This window comes from Lithobates pipiens, unplaced genomic scaffold (genome assembly GCF_037356315.1).
Source record: "Lithobates pipiens isolate NorthernLeopardFrog02 unplaced genomic scaffold, aLitPip1_a1.2 Scaffold_1, whole genome shotgun sequence".
NCBI classification, from domain to species: Eukaryota; Metazoa; Chordata; class Amphibia; order Anura; family Ranidae; genus Lithobates; species Lithobates pipiens.
The window spans coordinates 192,077,428-192,092,822 of NW_027507685.1; the positions used below are offsets into that span (position 1 = coordinate 192,077,428).

Sequence of the window (15,395 nt, forward strand, 5' to 3'; positions counted from 1 at the left end):
TGTGGCACCGGATGTGGTGGGGTTGGGGGGGGGAGAAGATAAGCACTTTTTGGTGGAACTCCGCTTTAACTCTCTCCCTGCCACTGCTATTACAAGCAATTCCTGGCTGACAAAATGACAGCCGGGAATTGCTTTGTATTCTACAGCAGGAATGTCTGTCAAAATGCATCAATTGCATGTTTTTTTCCCCCAATTTTGCAATAATTACCTATAATTTTTTTTTCTTTCTTAAGCTTGATACTTTGTCATTTAAAGAGCACAAATTATAGAGTAAAATTTATATTTATTTACATTAAAACAACTTTTTAAAACACAAAGAAAACACATTTTAATTTTTTACCTGTAAATTCCACAGAAAATAAAATACTTTTTGCAAAAACAATATTGTCAAGAAAGCTTAGTTTCACCACCACCCCTCCCCCTAAAAAAAACATAAAACAATGTGGTTGTTACTTTGTTCTCTTAAAGCAGAACTAAACCCTTTTATCGATTACAGTCAAGGAAGCTACCATCTTTTTCTCTTTGATCTGGAGTTGCCATGAAGCTGCACATGTAACCAGTTATGACACTGGCCATTTTATGGGTTGACAGTTTGGTAGAGAGAACAAGCCAATGTGATAGTTCTAATTCAGGGCATACCTTGAATGTAACTGATTTGGGAAACCATTAAATCAATGGATTAAAGGGTTAGTTCATTTTTACCAAAATACTGTCTATGCAGAGAAGGGATGCCTGTAGATGAAAACAAACTGTACAGCCCTGACTAAAGTTGAAAAATGCCCTTTCTATAGGTCATTTACATTCCTTAACCACTTTGCCAACCGTGTAATGTACACATAACATGTGGCAAAGTGGCTCTATTGCACATACCTGTAAGTCATTTTGTGCAATAAGCTCTAGGGGGCGCACGCCGCTGGAGACCTGATCATGTGGTGATTGGACAGAAGGGGAGCCATTCACTGGGCCCAGTGGTCCCGATGTCCGTCGGCCAGCCGCGATCGTCCCAGAGAGAGGCATAACTGCGGTCTGCCTATGTAAACAAGGCAGATCGTCATTCTGACAGGGTAGAAGATGGCGATCCTGTGTTTCTGCTAAGAACACGGATCTCGGTCTTTCCACAGTTAGGGCAACTCCCCTACAGTTAAGTTAACCCCTTCCCTGCCAGTGTCATTAGTGCAATGACAGTGATTTTTTTTTTTTTTTTTTAGCACCGATCACTGAATTGGTGTCACTTGTCCTAAAAAATGTCACTAATGCCCCACACAATGAGATTATCGGAGAAATGATCGTCCGTTTTTTTATTGCATGCTAATCTCAGATCGAATCTGATGCGTTTACTAAAGTCACAAAAATTCCCGCACAACAGAAAAAAAAATTCTGAAGTGATGGCATGTGTCGTACGAAAAAAATTTCCATGCATGTCCGATAGAATAATATCGGATGAACTGTCCTGATCGGGTCTCGAAAGCGCTGTACGAACGATCCGATTATCGTACGATCGATTCGAAAGCAGTATTTTCCACACAATTTTCTGATCGTGTGTACGGGGCATTAGTGTCATATTTGTCTGCCGCAACTAAGCAAAAAAAACAAAAACAAAAAAAACGCTGATCACCATCATTACTAGTAAAAAAAAATCCATAACTCTACCCCATAGTTTGTAGATGCAATAACTTTTGCACAAACCAATAAATACACGTAGTTATTTTTTCTACCAAAATTATGTAGCAGAATACATATTGGCCTAAATTGATGAAGAAATTCGATTTTTTACTTAGTATGTTTTATAGCAGAAAGAAATCTTGTTCTCTCTTCAAAATTGTTGCTCTTTTGTTTGTAGTGCAAAAAATAAAAACCGGGGAGGTGATCAAATATCACCAAAAGAAAGCTCTATTTGTGGGGGAATTTTTTTTTTATTTGGGTACAGCGTCACACGAACACACAATTGTCAGTTTAAGTAAGGCAGTGCCATATCGCAAAAAATGGCCTGGTAATTAAGGGGGTAAAGCCTTCTGGGGTGGAAGTGATTAATGAAACCTAACTGGAAAACTCCCAGGACCTTGCTAAGAGAGGCCCCCAGCTGTTACTGTTCACCTTCATCATCACCAGAGTGAGCCCTCAAACTCCAAGCTCAGAACTACTGCATCAGGGGGGAGAAAGTCCATTTGAATCAGAGAAAGAGCTTGCTCCTGTGATGGTGAACAGTAACAGCTAGGCCTTTGAAGTTTTCAGGTCAGGCTTCATTAGGTACATAAATGGCCTACACCTATAGTAAGGGCATTACTGAACTTTAGTCAGAGTTGTACAGTTTGTTTTCATCTATAAACACTTCTCTGCATAGACAGTTTTTTGGTAAAGGTGAACTTATGCCTTTACGTTCCACTTTAAATGAAGACAGAATTATTGCCTTATAAACAGGTCCATAATGGAAATGCAAACATTGTTCAGGTGAAAAAATATTATACACAGCTATGAGAGCTGGGTGGATACGATATGTCAAAATAAATCTAAATTTTAGCAAGTTGCAAACCATTAAACACTGCCAGAAAAAGATTTTTGCCGACAGTCGTACAAATATCACAGTCATACTGCTCCCAAAGGAAATTACATTAATGACCCATATCCATCAGCTGAGATCATAATTTAGGGGTCTTCAAACTTTTCAGTACGAGGGTCACAATGTAAACTATACAAAAACATTTTCGGGCCAGAAAAACGAAAGATAAATGAATGAATGCGGTTTACCCGATTCTTTTTTTTGGAGCCATTGTGATACGATTCAGTAAAACAAAGTTGACTCTTCTTGTCAGGGTCCCGTTTACATCAGGATCCCCCTCATCAGGGCCCATCTTAGAACAGGGCCCCCATGAGAGCCTCCCTTACATCAGATTCCACCAGAATCTCATCATATCAGTTGCCTTTACAGCCCATAAGAAACCCCCTAACTTCAGATTCCACCAGAATCCCATCTTAAATTAGAGTCCTTTAGAGTTCCTCCTTACATCAAGGTCCCCATGGAAGCCCCACTTTACAGACGTGGCCTTGGGACTCCCCACCTCCATCAGGGTCCCTTTTAGAAACTTCTTTACATTCAGGGTTCCCATCACAGTCCCCATCAGAAACCATCTAAAATGAGGGTCTCCATTAGAGCGCTCCTTACATCACAGTTGGCCTCAGGATTCTCCTCTTAAATCAAGGTCCCCACTTACATCGGAGTGCACCTTAAGAATCTCCTCTTACCTCAGGGTCTCTGCCAGATACCACCCTACATCAGATTCCCAATCGTGGCCCACCCTGACCTCGCTTAGAGCATTTCTTTAGTTAGTGTAGCAGCAGGACAGGAGCTGGGGAGAGGAGTAGGTATGGGCAAAGGAAGTGCCAGCCTGCTGCCTGGGCAAGCCCGTCATCCATTGCTAAATCTATGGTGGTTCTAGCAACAGACTTGGCGAAAAGACATGGCAGCGTCCCCTTTAAAAACTTCTTTACGTTCAGGGTTTCCATCACAGTCCCCATTAAAGCCCTCCTTACAGCAGTTGGCCTTTTTCCCTCAGGGTCGTCATTAGCATCCCCCTAACATCAAAGTCCATATTAGAGTGCCACTTACATCAGGCTACCCATCTGAAACACCACTCCACGACTGATGGGTCCCCATCAGAGTCCAATTTACATCAGGGTGAACCTTAGGAATCTCCCCAAACATCAGATTACCCATTAGAAACCTCTTCACATCAGGGTTCTTATCAGTGTCCCTCTAACAAGTCCAGATTAGAGTCAGAAACTCCCCTACACTAGCATCACCATCAGAATCCCCCATGAGAAACTCCCTAACATCAGGGTTCCCCATCAGAGCCCTCTTACATCAGAGATGGCCTTAGACTTTCCCTCTTAAATCAAGGTCCCTACTAGAGCCCCACTTACGTCAGAACGCACCTTCAGAATCTCCCTTTACATCAGGGGCTCTGCCAGAGACCACCCTACATCAGATTCCCAATCAGGGGTCAACCCTTACAGCATTTCTTTAGTCAGTGTAGCAGCAGGATGGGAGCCAGAGAGTAGAGCAGGTATGGACAAAGGAAGTCCCATCCTGCTGCCTGTGCAAGCCCGTCATCCATTGCTAAAATTATGGTGATCCTAGCAACGGACTTGGAAAAAAGACAGGGCATTGGGAAAGGGGAACGTGATTTCTAGCTGTGGGTAGGATGCAATCCTGTAGCAGTCCGGATTTGGCCCATGGGCCATAGTTTGAAGACCCCTGGTAAAAAAAATGTATAGAGAAAGAAGGGAAGACGTGACTGCTGAGAGACAAATGCTACATATGGTCTTTATGGACACATTGTACAACGGCTTCCGTACAGAACAGCCAAACTGCCATGTTGGGCTGAGCACATACATGCTATTTTAGTTGTGTCAGAAGCAATGTTCTTGAAAGGAAGCACAATCTGTAGTAGAATCAGACAATTTCTAGCTTTTATTTTTAGTGCCTATCAGGCAACTAGCATTAGTAGAAGACACAGGATGCAATGAAAGCCCCAGCAGGCTTCAAAGAATTTTGTAGGCAGAGGCCTTGCATAAATATGGTCATTAACAAAAAGTTAAAGCTGAATTCCAGTGCTGACACTATAAAATTAAATCCAAATTGGTGCATGACATCTCCTGGACCTATTTATATCTTTATGGTTTATGGCTTTGTCTGAGCATGCACTGATGTTCCACACTCGGGGCTGTGAGAGAAGAGAGAGGCACCTAGAACTCACGCAGGTCCTTGGACTTAACGCATAGTTGTGCCTTCAATTTTTTAGAAAGGAGCTGCATTCCTGGAATTCAGCTTTAACAAGGTGCCTGCCACATCTTAGACTTTTCTCAGTTATTCACATCTGACAGGTTTACTGTGTGCAAGGAAAGATAACTTCCGGAGCACTGACGATGGTCACTGTGGTCTCAGTTCCTGCAAGAGCAGAGTCACTGAACTGCTATCCCCTCCTGCACATTCACAGAAGCCTTTATATTATGTGAACTTATTTACAAAATACAAAGGCTTCTGTGCATGGGCAGAAGCGAAGGGCAGGCATAGCCGCTTTATACTTTTCTCCTCTCACAGCATATCCTTCAGGAGTGCAATAAATCTGTCCCAAATAATTCACAGAGACGTGCCAAAGGTGTCATGCCCCTAATTGGACTTAACTCATAGTGTACCTGCAATAGCAATGCATGTAATTAAGCTTTAAGATAAAATTACCTAGCAAACCTGGTAAGAGCGAAAGTCAACAACACTATATGTTTTTACATTTTAGGGTTTAACAACACTTTAAAGGATGTCTACATCGAACCCACAAAAAAGTAATATATTGCAGTTACCAGTCAGATAAGGTGGCTTTATTGGTTTTCTTTTTTTTTTTTACTCTATTTTAGTTTTGTATTTTTTTACTTCATTTTCACCTAGTGATCCTGCCAGTAAAGCACTTCCTAGAGTGACAACACTCACTCATTGCTCTTTATCTATGGAAGAGTAATGTTGCCACTCTAGGACAGGACACCTTTCCTTCTCAGCTTCATAGCAGAGATGAGGTGTTTTGTAGTGTTTTGTAGTCCACGTTAAAAAAAAAAAAAACAACAGAAGAAAGATCGGTCAGCAGAAGCAGGGAGCACTGCAGTTTTTTTTCTGGCAGGACCAACAGGATTTATGTTTGTACCAATGATTCACATGGCCTTTTAAATTAGGCAACTGAAAACATCCCTAGGAGCATGCTTATGGCTTACTTCAAGGTTGGGACCATAATACCACAAGCAAGTGTGGCTAAAAGAAGCTTTCCTAAACCTTAATCTTGATATTGTTTTTTTGTTCATTTCGAATGTTTAAAGTAGTAACAGTACTGTAGAAATTGAATAAAATAATTTCCAATGACAAAAACCTTATTGCATTACATACAAGCCCCGAGTAAGAACAGTTTATATTTTAAAATAGTCTTCTTAGAACAGTTGATCACTTGACATAAAACGCGCTGGATACTGCGTCCCTACAATCAGAGTTCCTCTGCTTCTTTGGCTTCATCAATCAGTTTGTTGACAGGGCTAAGGACGAACAAAGGTAAAATTTCCTGGGGGCCGCTAAAATCTTCTGCCAGCAGGTCTGGCTCCTTGCTGGAGCTACACCCTGGAACACTGTCATTCTGCATTGCTGAACTGCCTACGTATGCGTCGTCTCCCATCGTGGTCAACAAGTTAGCTGGGTCTATTGCATCTGTTCCATAGTCGCCAGAAGAGAGATCGAACAGTGAGACCAGAGGGTTTCCTGTGTACTGCATCAGCTGCTTGTCTGCAAAATAAAACGACATAGAATGTTAACCTGCAGTCCATGATCAACAATCTAGTCATTTGTTTAACCACTTGACTTCCGGAAGGTTTTAACCCCTTTTTCTGCATATTTGTCACACTTTAATATTAGAATTTGTTTGATAATCTGAATCATTTAGACAAAAGATAACCAGGAGTAAATACAAAATGCAGTTTTTAAAATGAGAATGTCATTTATTAAGAGGAAAAAGCTGCCCAAACCTTTTTTGCCCTATGTGAAAAAGTAACTGCCCCCTAACCCAAACAACTGGTTGTGACACCAATGGCTGCAAAAATTGCAATCAAGCATTTGTGATAACTGGTAATGAGTCTTTTACATCACGGTTGAGGAATTTTGCAGAATTGTTTTTATTCAGCCACATTGGAGAGTTTTCCAGCATGAACAGCCTGTTTAAAGTCATGCCACAGTATATGAATCAGATTTAAGTCCAGACTTTGACTACGCCACTCCAAAACCTTTATTTTTATTTATTTTTTGAGACTTGGTATGTTTCCGATCATTGTCCTGCTGTATAACCCAAGTGCGCTTGAGGTCAGGAATTGATGGCCGGATATTCTCTTTCAGGATTTTCTTGTAGAGCACATAATTCATGGGTCCATCAATTATGGCAAATCGTCCAGATCCTGAAGCTGCAAAGCAGCCCCAGTCCATCACACTACCACTACCATGTATGACTGTTGGTATGATGTGCTTTGTATAAAATGCTATGTTAGTTTTATTCAAGATGTAACGGGACACACACCTTCCAAAAAGTTTAACTTTTGCCTCATCAGTCACAGAATATTTGCCCAAAAGTCTTGAAGATGATCAAAATGTTTTTTGGCAAATGTGAGACAAGACTTTGTGTTCTTTTTGGTCAGCAATTGCTTTGGCCTTGGGACTTTCCCATGGATGCCATTTTTTCCCAGTCTCTTATTGTTGAATCATGAACACTGACCTTACCTGAGGCCTGCAGTTCTTTAGATGTTCTCTTGGAGTAATGTTTGTAGACCGGCTACTCTTGGGAAGGTTCACCACTGGTCCAAGTTTTCACCATTTGTGGATAATGGCCCTCACCGTGGTTCATTGGAGTCTCAAAGCCTTCGAAATGGCTTTGTAAATTATTTTGTTTCTTACCCGTTCTTGAATTTCTTTAGATTGTGGCATTATGTGTTGCTTTTTAAGATCTTTTAGTGTGCTTTACTTTGTCACACAGCTTCTATTTAAGTGATTTCTTGATTCAACAGCTCCAGCGGTAATCAGGCCTGGGTGTGGCAATGAAATTGAACTCGGCTTTATAAAAAATGTGGATAATCACAGTTCATTCATGATTTAGCAGGCAATTACTTTTTCACAGAGGGTCAGGCAGGTCTGGACAGCTTTTTTCCCTTAATAAAAGGTCATTTAAAAACTTCCACTCACCCAACGAAAAAAAAATCTAAAGTACTAACAATAATTTGCAAAGCCATCCATAACTCTGCCCCCAGCTACATTACTAACCTAGTCCCAAAATACCAACCAAGCCACTCTCTTCAGTCATCCCAAGACCTCCTGTTCTCTAGCTCCCTTGTCACCTCCTCCTATGCTCGCCTACAGGATTTCTCCAGAGCTTTTCTCATCCTTTGAAACTCCCTACCCCAATCTGTCTGACTGTCCCCTAATCTATCCATCTTTAGACGATTCCTGAAAACCCTTCTCTTTAAAGAAGCCTATCCTGCTTCTAATACACTGTTTTACTTTCTCCATTAGCTCATCTCCCACAGCTATTCCCTTTTGTATCAATTGACCCTGCCTCCTAGATTGTAAGCTTTACCAAACAGGATCCTCGGACTCCTCTTGTACCAAATTGTAATGTAACTGTAATGTCTGCCTTCATTTTGTTAAGCGCTGTGCAAACTGTTGGCACTATATAAATCCTGTATAATAATAATTAAAAAAAATGCATTTTGTATTTACTTGGGATACCTTTGGGTAATATTACAATTTGTTTGATGTTCTGAATCATTTAAGAGTGTTACTAAACCCAGGAGCCTGCATTCACTGTATCTGGTCACCCACAGTACACAGAACATAGAAACAGAATTATTTTAGTAAATATAAACTGCTAAATACCTTTCCTCATTAGCAGTTAGAGTAGTCTTATGACTTCTATCAGTGTCCAGCAGAGCACTGGTTAAAGCTTGTAAGAGGAATTTTCTGACTGTCCTATGAGACTGCAAGACCCCTGACCCTCTGTCTGGACAGTGCTGATTGATCACACGCATCCTCCCAAGAGAAAAACAAGAACAAACTATCAATACACACCAAACTGAGCATATACAGCCTGACTCTTTCTGTAAACAGGAAATTAAGAGACAATGGAACAAGGGGAGGATCAGAGGAGACAGGATCAAACAGCCATTTTACACAATGCGGAGGATTAACCCCTTAGGTTCCACAGTGAGTATAACAGGCATGCTTTACTGCATATATGGACTGATTTTACTGTTGTGGGTTTAGTAACACTTTAATTGTGACAAATATGCAAAAAAATAAAATAAAATCAGGAAGGGGCAAATACTTTTTCAAGCACTGTATGTAGTTGAAAGCATGTATTTGTGCGATCAAATTATAAAACATCACCTTTGCTCAAACCATCATTGCTGGTCCTTAATGCAGCATCATCCTCATTTCCCTGCAGGTCCTGGGAATAAAAGTAGTACAACACAAGTTTGTACTTGCACCCAATCAGTCCACAATTTGTCATTTCAGATAATTACTTGACGCGATGTAAGAAATCATGTATAAAATAAAAACTTACATTTGCTGTGCTGGGGTTGGGTTCAGTTACGGGATTATCTGAGGATGACAAGTCAGGTTTAAAAAGCTGTAAAAAGTTAGAGAGATAAAAGAAGACTTGCCTTCATGTTATTACCTTATGTGAACTCTGGCCTGCTGGCTTCCTAGACCCAACCAGAAATACAAATGTACAAGGCTATGCTGCAGTTGGCTATTCCAGATTTTTCCTATGCTTGTATTCCAGACATACTCGTTAGGTTTTAAAAGCACAAACATTATACATTTCACAGCATCATTCCCCAACTGCAATAGCACAAAAAAAAAAAAATCCATCATACATTAGCCTAACCTCAGGCTTAGAGACTGAACTGCAAGACTTAAGCAGACCTTCACTCATTTTTATGACTTTGCATTTCTGTGCAGCTGCGGAGAGGCTCGTCTCTGCCCCACCTCTGTCTCAGCACTTAGCAGCAGAGAGGATAACAGCAATCCTCCTACAGATCCTGTGCTTCTCTGTGCAGCCGCAGAGAAGCTCAACTCCTCCCCAGGTCTCAGCAGTCAGCAGCAGAGAGGACAGAAATCTTCCTACAGATCCTGCTCCTTTTTGTGCAGCCGCAGAACCCCCTCCTTTCTGACTCCCCTGGTCTCAGCATTTAGCAGACTCCAGCAGCTGACGCCAGTCCTCCTCTGGTCCACCTCCAGACCCTGCACTTTCTGCTTCCCAGCTCCCCCCTCCCCCCCAGCTTCTTATCAGAAGCAGCACAAAGTAAGGGGGTGCACTATGATGTAAGGGAGGGTGGGATCTCGACTTCTAAAGGTGGGGGTGCTTTGGACATCTAATCTTACAGATATAACTGGCAATGTGAGGGCAACCACAATGCTGATGCGGATTACAGTGAAACTGAACTTAAACTAGGGCTGCAACTAACGATTATTTTCATAATCGATTAGTTGGCTGATTATTTTTTCGATTAATCAGTTAATAACCTTTACAAAAAAAAAAAAAATGGGTCAAATTGATGTTAATTTTCAATCACAGTGACGGGAAAATTTAGAAATAATAGAAAACTTCTTAGTCAAAGGAATTTTCAGACAGTGTATGTGGTTTTCGTTCAGAAATTACATTCGTTTTAAAAACAGAATGCAAAAACAAGTGAAAATTTCAAACAAAATTCTTTCATTCAGCGAATGTACAAAGATTTTCCGTCTGAATATTCTCATCTGAAAATTGATCCGTGAGGCCAGCATAAGGCTCGGTGCACACCTGTGCAGTTTGCTTTTGATCTGTTTCTGCGGTGCTTTTTGCTGTACGTTTTGATTTTTGCTGTACGTTTTGATTTTTGCTCACGTGATTTTACGGCAATTTGCATTTTTGCCTTTTTTTTTTTGGGCAGATTAAAAAACACAAATTGCTGCAAAAACGCATTACATGCTTTTCTGCAGCTTCTCCATTGAAGTATATTGAACCAATAAAGCACCATTTTGCGTTAAAAGTTCCTGACCCTTTCAGTTGTGAACGTGTCCCATAGGAAACCATGTAAATGAACTGTAGTGCATTTCTGTAAAAAGCACCAATAAACACATAGATGTGAACCAGGTCTAACTAACATAATGGGGTTAAAAAAACTAAAATTAGCCCTTTATAGTAGAAAAAAAAGCAGATAATCACTACTGGAAGGGGTTCATTGTTTTTTTTTACTGTAGAACATTGAGTAATATTTACAGTTGCGATTATTTGCTCTTTTTGTACTATAAAAGGACTCATTTTAGTTTTTTTTTAACCCCATATGTTACTGGCCGATTAATCGATTATGAAAATAATAATCGATTAATTTCATAATCGATTAGTTGTCGATTAATCGATTAGTTGTTTCAGCCCTACTTAAAACCCCTGATCTAAAGGGTGCCCGTGACGAGCAACTGACTTCCTGCGTACATGCATGTCTGGCCACCGTACTTAGAGAAATCTGCACTTCTATGGACAGTCTAAATCCTTACTTTGGGAAATTTTACTCTTACAGCCATTTTAATATGAAATACAATTGCTAGACTCTTAAAGCCCCCCCCCCCCCCCCAAAAATAACTGTCAAATACAGTCTTTACCTCTGCACTAGGCACTTCCTACAGATTATTATACATTAAAAAAATGCAAATATTAGAAACAAAATTACAAACAATGAACTGGTATACTACAATCATTACTCCAAAGACATGCTGGCAGGTTAATTTGGCTTCTATCTTATTGACCTTAGTATATGAACGTGAGTTTAGGGACATAAGATTGTAAGCTCCTTGAGGGTAGGGACCGATGTGAATGTACAATGTATATGTAAAAGCACTGCGCCATACAAGTACCTGAAATAATGATAATAGTTATGCATATTTTGTAACCTTCTCACCTCATCAATAATATCATCATCCACATTAAGTTTCTTTTTACATAACATAGTCTGTAGCTCTTCCAGACTAGCATCAATACAGCTCAGGAAGTCTTGGATTTCCTCTCTAATAAAAAAGAAAAACCCACAAATATTAGAATCTTATGGAATAAATCAGATGATTCCACAAAATCAGACAAACATAGTGACTTGTGATCCTAGACATAGAAGAAAAGGTTGTCTGCTAGGTTGGATATGTTCAACAAGACTAACATACCCAGACATAAAAGAAATCTGTAGATCCAAAACCTAGAAGGCAGCGGGCACTCCCTTAGCTAGCAAGGTGCCAAAACCAAGAACTCCGGAATAGTAAAGCTTCACTTATGAAGGGTTTTATGGCATGCCACTGGCCTCTTTCTTTTGGATCTATTTTGGGGCATGTTTGTTGCAGGAAAGCTTGTTTGGGGTGAGGACAACTGTCCTGCTTGGATCATCACCCGGCAAGCAGGTAATCCAGCATATATGGCTTGGTATTAGCAGATAACCTTTGCTCTTGTATGAAAAAATAAAAATAAAATGATGTACGCTCTTAGAATATCCCCCTGTGAGAACACTATAGCTACCTACAACTTAGGCATTTTCTTAAATTCATTAAATCTCATCCTACCCCACACACTCTGACTCCATTTGAAAGCCTGTGTAGAGCTAGACCCCACTCTCTGGGCCTGATATAGTTGATATCTTCATCTAGAATTTCTGCAAAAAAGCCCCCCGCTTGAGCCCTATCATCTCCAGTGGGAAAAAACTTGCTGATGCGGATGTTCACAATGCATGTCTGGCCACTGTACTTCGAGAAATCTGCGCTTCTATGGACAGTCTAAACCATTACTTTGGGAAATTTTTAAATCCAGAGGACTGGCAGATTATGACCATAGCCCTTTCCAAATGTCGAGAAATGCTGTTATATTGGAGAATGCCTATAAAGTGTTGTATAGGTGGTATTATACACCGATAGATTTGCCAGTTTTATCCCAACTTACTCTCCTCTCTGTTTTCGGGGATGCTTACAAGAAGGCTTCATGGCACATGTTTGGTGATCATGCTTGAAGGTGTGCAGGCTATGGGTCAGAGCCTACAGCCTCTTCATAATTTAGTACCCGTTAATCTTAAAAGGGACCCCTATGAAGCCAAAATGTTAAATTGCTATGCCCAGAGCAGTTGGCCCAATATCTCTTTACTCCAACTAAATTAACTATTGCAAGGGCATGGAAAACCCCCTCTCTCAGCTTTGAGGTGGTCAAAAATCGTATGAATGATGTCATGGTGAACGAGAAGTTGACGGCCATCCTTTCAGACATGCATGACAAATTCAACAAGCCAATTCACATTCATTTTAATCTCCCCTCTTCACATCTGAGCGTTCTGCCCCTGAAGCAAAACGCCCGTCACTCAAAAAAGTAAATAGTTACATAGTATGTGAGGTTGAAAAAAGACAAGTCCATCAAGTCCAACCTATGTGTGTGGTGATATGTCAGTATTTCATTGTATATCCCTGTATGTTGCCGTCGTTCAGGTGCTTATCTAATAGTTCTTCGCTGAGACCACCACCTGTGGAAGGGAATTCCACATCCTTGCTGCTCTTACAGTAAAGAACCCTCTACATAGTTTAAGGTTAAACCTCTTTTTTTCTAAATTTAATGAGTGGCCTTGAGTCTTGTTAAACTTCCTTCTGCAAAAAAAGTTTTATCCCTATTGTGAGGTCACATGTATGGTATTTGTAAATTGAAATCATATCCCCTCTCAAGCGTCTCTTCTCCAGAGAGAATTAGTTCAGTGCTCGCAACCTTTCTTCATAACGAATATCCTCCAGACCCTTTATTAGCTTTGTTGCCCTTCTCTGTACTCGCTCCGTTTCCAGTAAATCCTTCCTAAGGACTGCTTTCCAGTTCTGGGCACCATACTACAGGTGCGGCCGGACCAGAGTCTTGTAGAGTGGGAGAATTATCGCTTTGTCTCTGGAGTAAATCCCTTTTTTAACGCAATATTCTGTTTGCTCTGTTAGCAGCAGTTTGGCATTGCATATCATCTACTAGGACCCCCAGGTCCTTTTCCATCCTAGATTCCCCCAGAGGTTCTCCCCCAGTGTATAGATTGCATTCATATTTTTGCCACCTAAATGCATTATTTTACATTTTTCTACATTGAACCTCATTTGCCATGTAGTTGCCCACCCCATTCATTTGTTCGGATTTTCTTGCAAGGTTTCCACATCCTGCAGAGAGGTTATTGCCCTGTTTATCTTAGTATGGTCTGCAAATAGAGATTGAACTGTTTACCCCATCCTCCAGGTCGTTTATGAACACAATAAATAGGGCTGGTCCCAGTACAGAACCCTGTGGGACCCCACTACCCACCCCTGACCATTCCGAGTATTCCCCATTTATCACCACCCTCTGAACTCGCAATTGTAGCCAGTTTTCAATCCATTTACTCACCCTATAGTCCATGCCAACAGACCTTATTTTATACAGTAAATGTTTATGGGGAACTGTGTCAAATGCTTTTGCAAAATCCAGTTACACCACATCTATGGGCCTTCCTTTATCTAAATGGCAACTCACCTCCTCAAAGAAGGTTAATAGATTGGTTTGGAAGAATAATTCTTCATAAATCCATGCCGATTACTGCTAATGATACAGTTTTCATGACTAAAATCTTGTATATAGTCCCTTATCATTCCCTCCAAGAGCGTGCATACTATTGATGTTAGGCTAACTGGTCTGTCATTTCCAGGGATGTATTTTGGGCCCTTTTTAAATATTGGTGCTACATTGGCTTTTCTCCAACCATCCGGTCCCGGTGATTTATTAATTTTAACTTCCCCAAATCTAATTTTAATTCTGTCCTCTGTTAACCATGGAGGCGCTACCTATGATGTGTCATGAGGATAAAAACTGCAGATTTGGTTACTGAAGCTCCCCGATTCCCTCATGAAGACTGAGGAGAAGAATAAATTCATTATCTTCACCATCTCCCCATCCTTTGTAACCAGATGTCCTTCCACATTCTTTATGGTGACCATACAGTCTGTCATCCCTTTTTTTACTGTTTACATGCTTAAAGAATTTCTTGGGATTTTTTTTTGCTCTCCTCCGCTATGTGTCTTTTGTGTTCCATCTTAGCTGCCCTAATTGCACCCTTAAAATTTCTTGTTGCATTCTTTATAAAGTTTGAATGCTGATGATCCCTCGACCCTGTATTTTTTGAAGGCCTTCTCTTTTGCTTTTATATACATTTTTACGTTAGCATTAAGCCATCCAGGACTTTTGTTCACTCTTAAATTTATTACCCAATGGGATGCATTGGCTAATGCCCTTATTTAATATGTTCTTAAAGCGAACCCATCTCTCCTCCATGTTCTTTGTTCCAAAGATTTTATCCCTATTTATATCTTATAGCAAGGTTCATAGTTGAGGGAATTTGGCTCTTTTGAAATTCAGTGTCTTTGTATTCCCCTTATGTTTCCTATTTGTGTGATTTATACAGAAGCCAATTGACCTGTGATCGCTCTTTCCTAATCTGTAGCAATCAGTAGACCTAGTAATGCTTTATTTTTAGTTTGTGTGTCTACCATCTGATCCATGAATTTGTCCTGCAAGACATTTAGGAATTGGTGAGCCTTAGAAGAATGTGTGGTTCCCTCCGCCCAGTCTGTCTGGATAATTAAAATATGCCCCCCCCTCCTGGTAGACAGCATACAGTTTGCTGTACATTACAGTTTGCTGTATAGTGTGCTTCAGGTCTTTCTCACAGATTGGCCTCTCTGTCCTTCTAAGAATTGAATCCCCTACCACCAGAAACTGTCTATCCTTACCCTTCACTTCCCCCCCACTCTCACTGGAGGAGTT

The 15,395-nt window shown here is 40.6% G+C and overlaps 1 protein-coding gene across 1 annotated transcript in view; it reads right to left on the minus strand.

Annotated features, from left to right (window-relative positions):
• Positions 1-263: 263 nt before the first annotated feature.
• LOC143981457 (heat shock factor protein 3-like) overlaps positions 264-15,395 on the minus strand; it is a 61,134-nt gene continuing 46,002 nt past the window's right edge. Inside the window, exons 10-13 of the mRNA XM_077479331.1 lie at positions 11,509-11,614; positions 9,132-9,197; positions 8,954-9,014; positions 264-6,313 (exon numbers count right to left, since the gene is read on the minus strand). Of these exons, the coding sequence (XP_077335457.1) occupies positions 6,021-6,313; positions 8,954-9,014; positions 9,132-9,197; positions 11,509-11,614 (526 nt within the window). The 3' untranslated portion in view covers positions 264-6,020. The remainder of the gene's footprint in view (positions 6,314-8,953; positions 9,015-9,131; positions 9,198-11,508; positions 11,615-15,395) is intronic.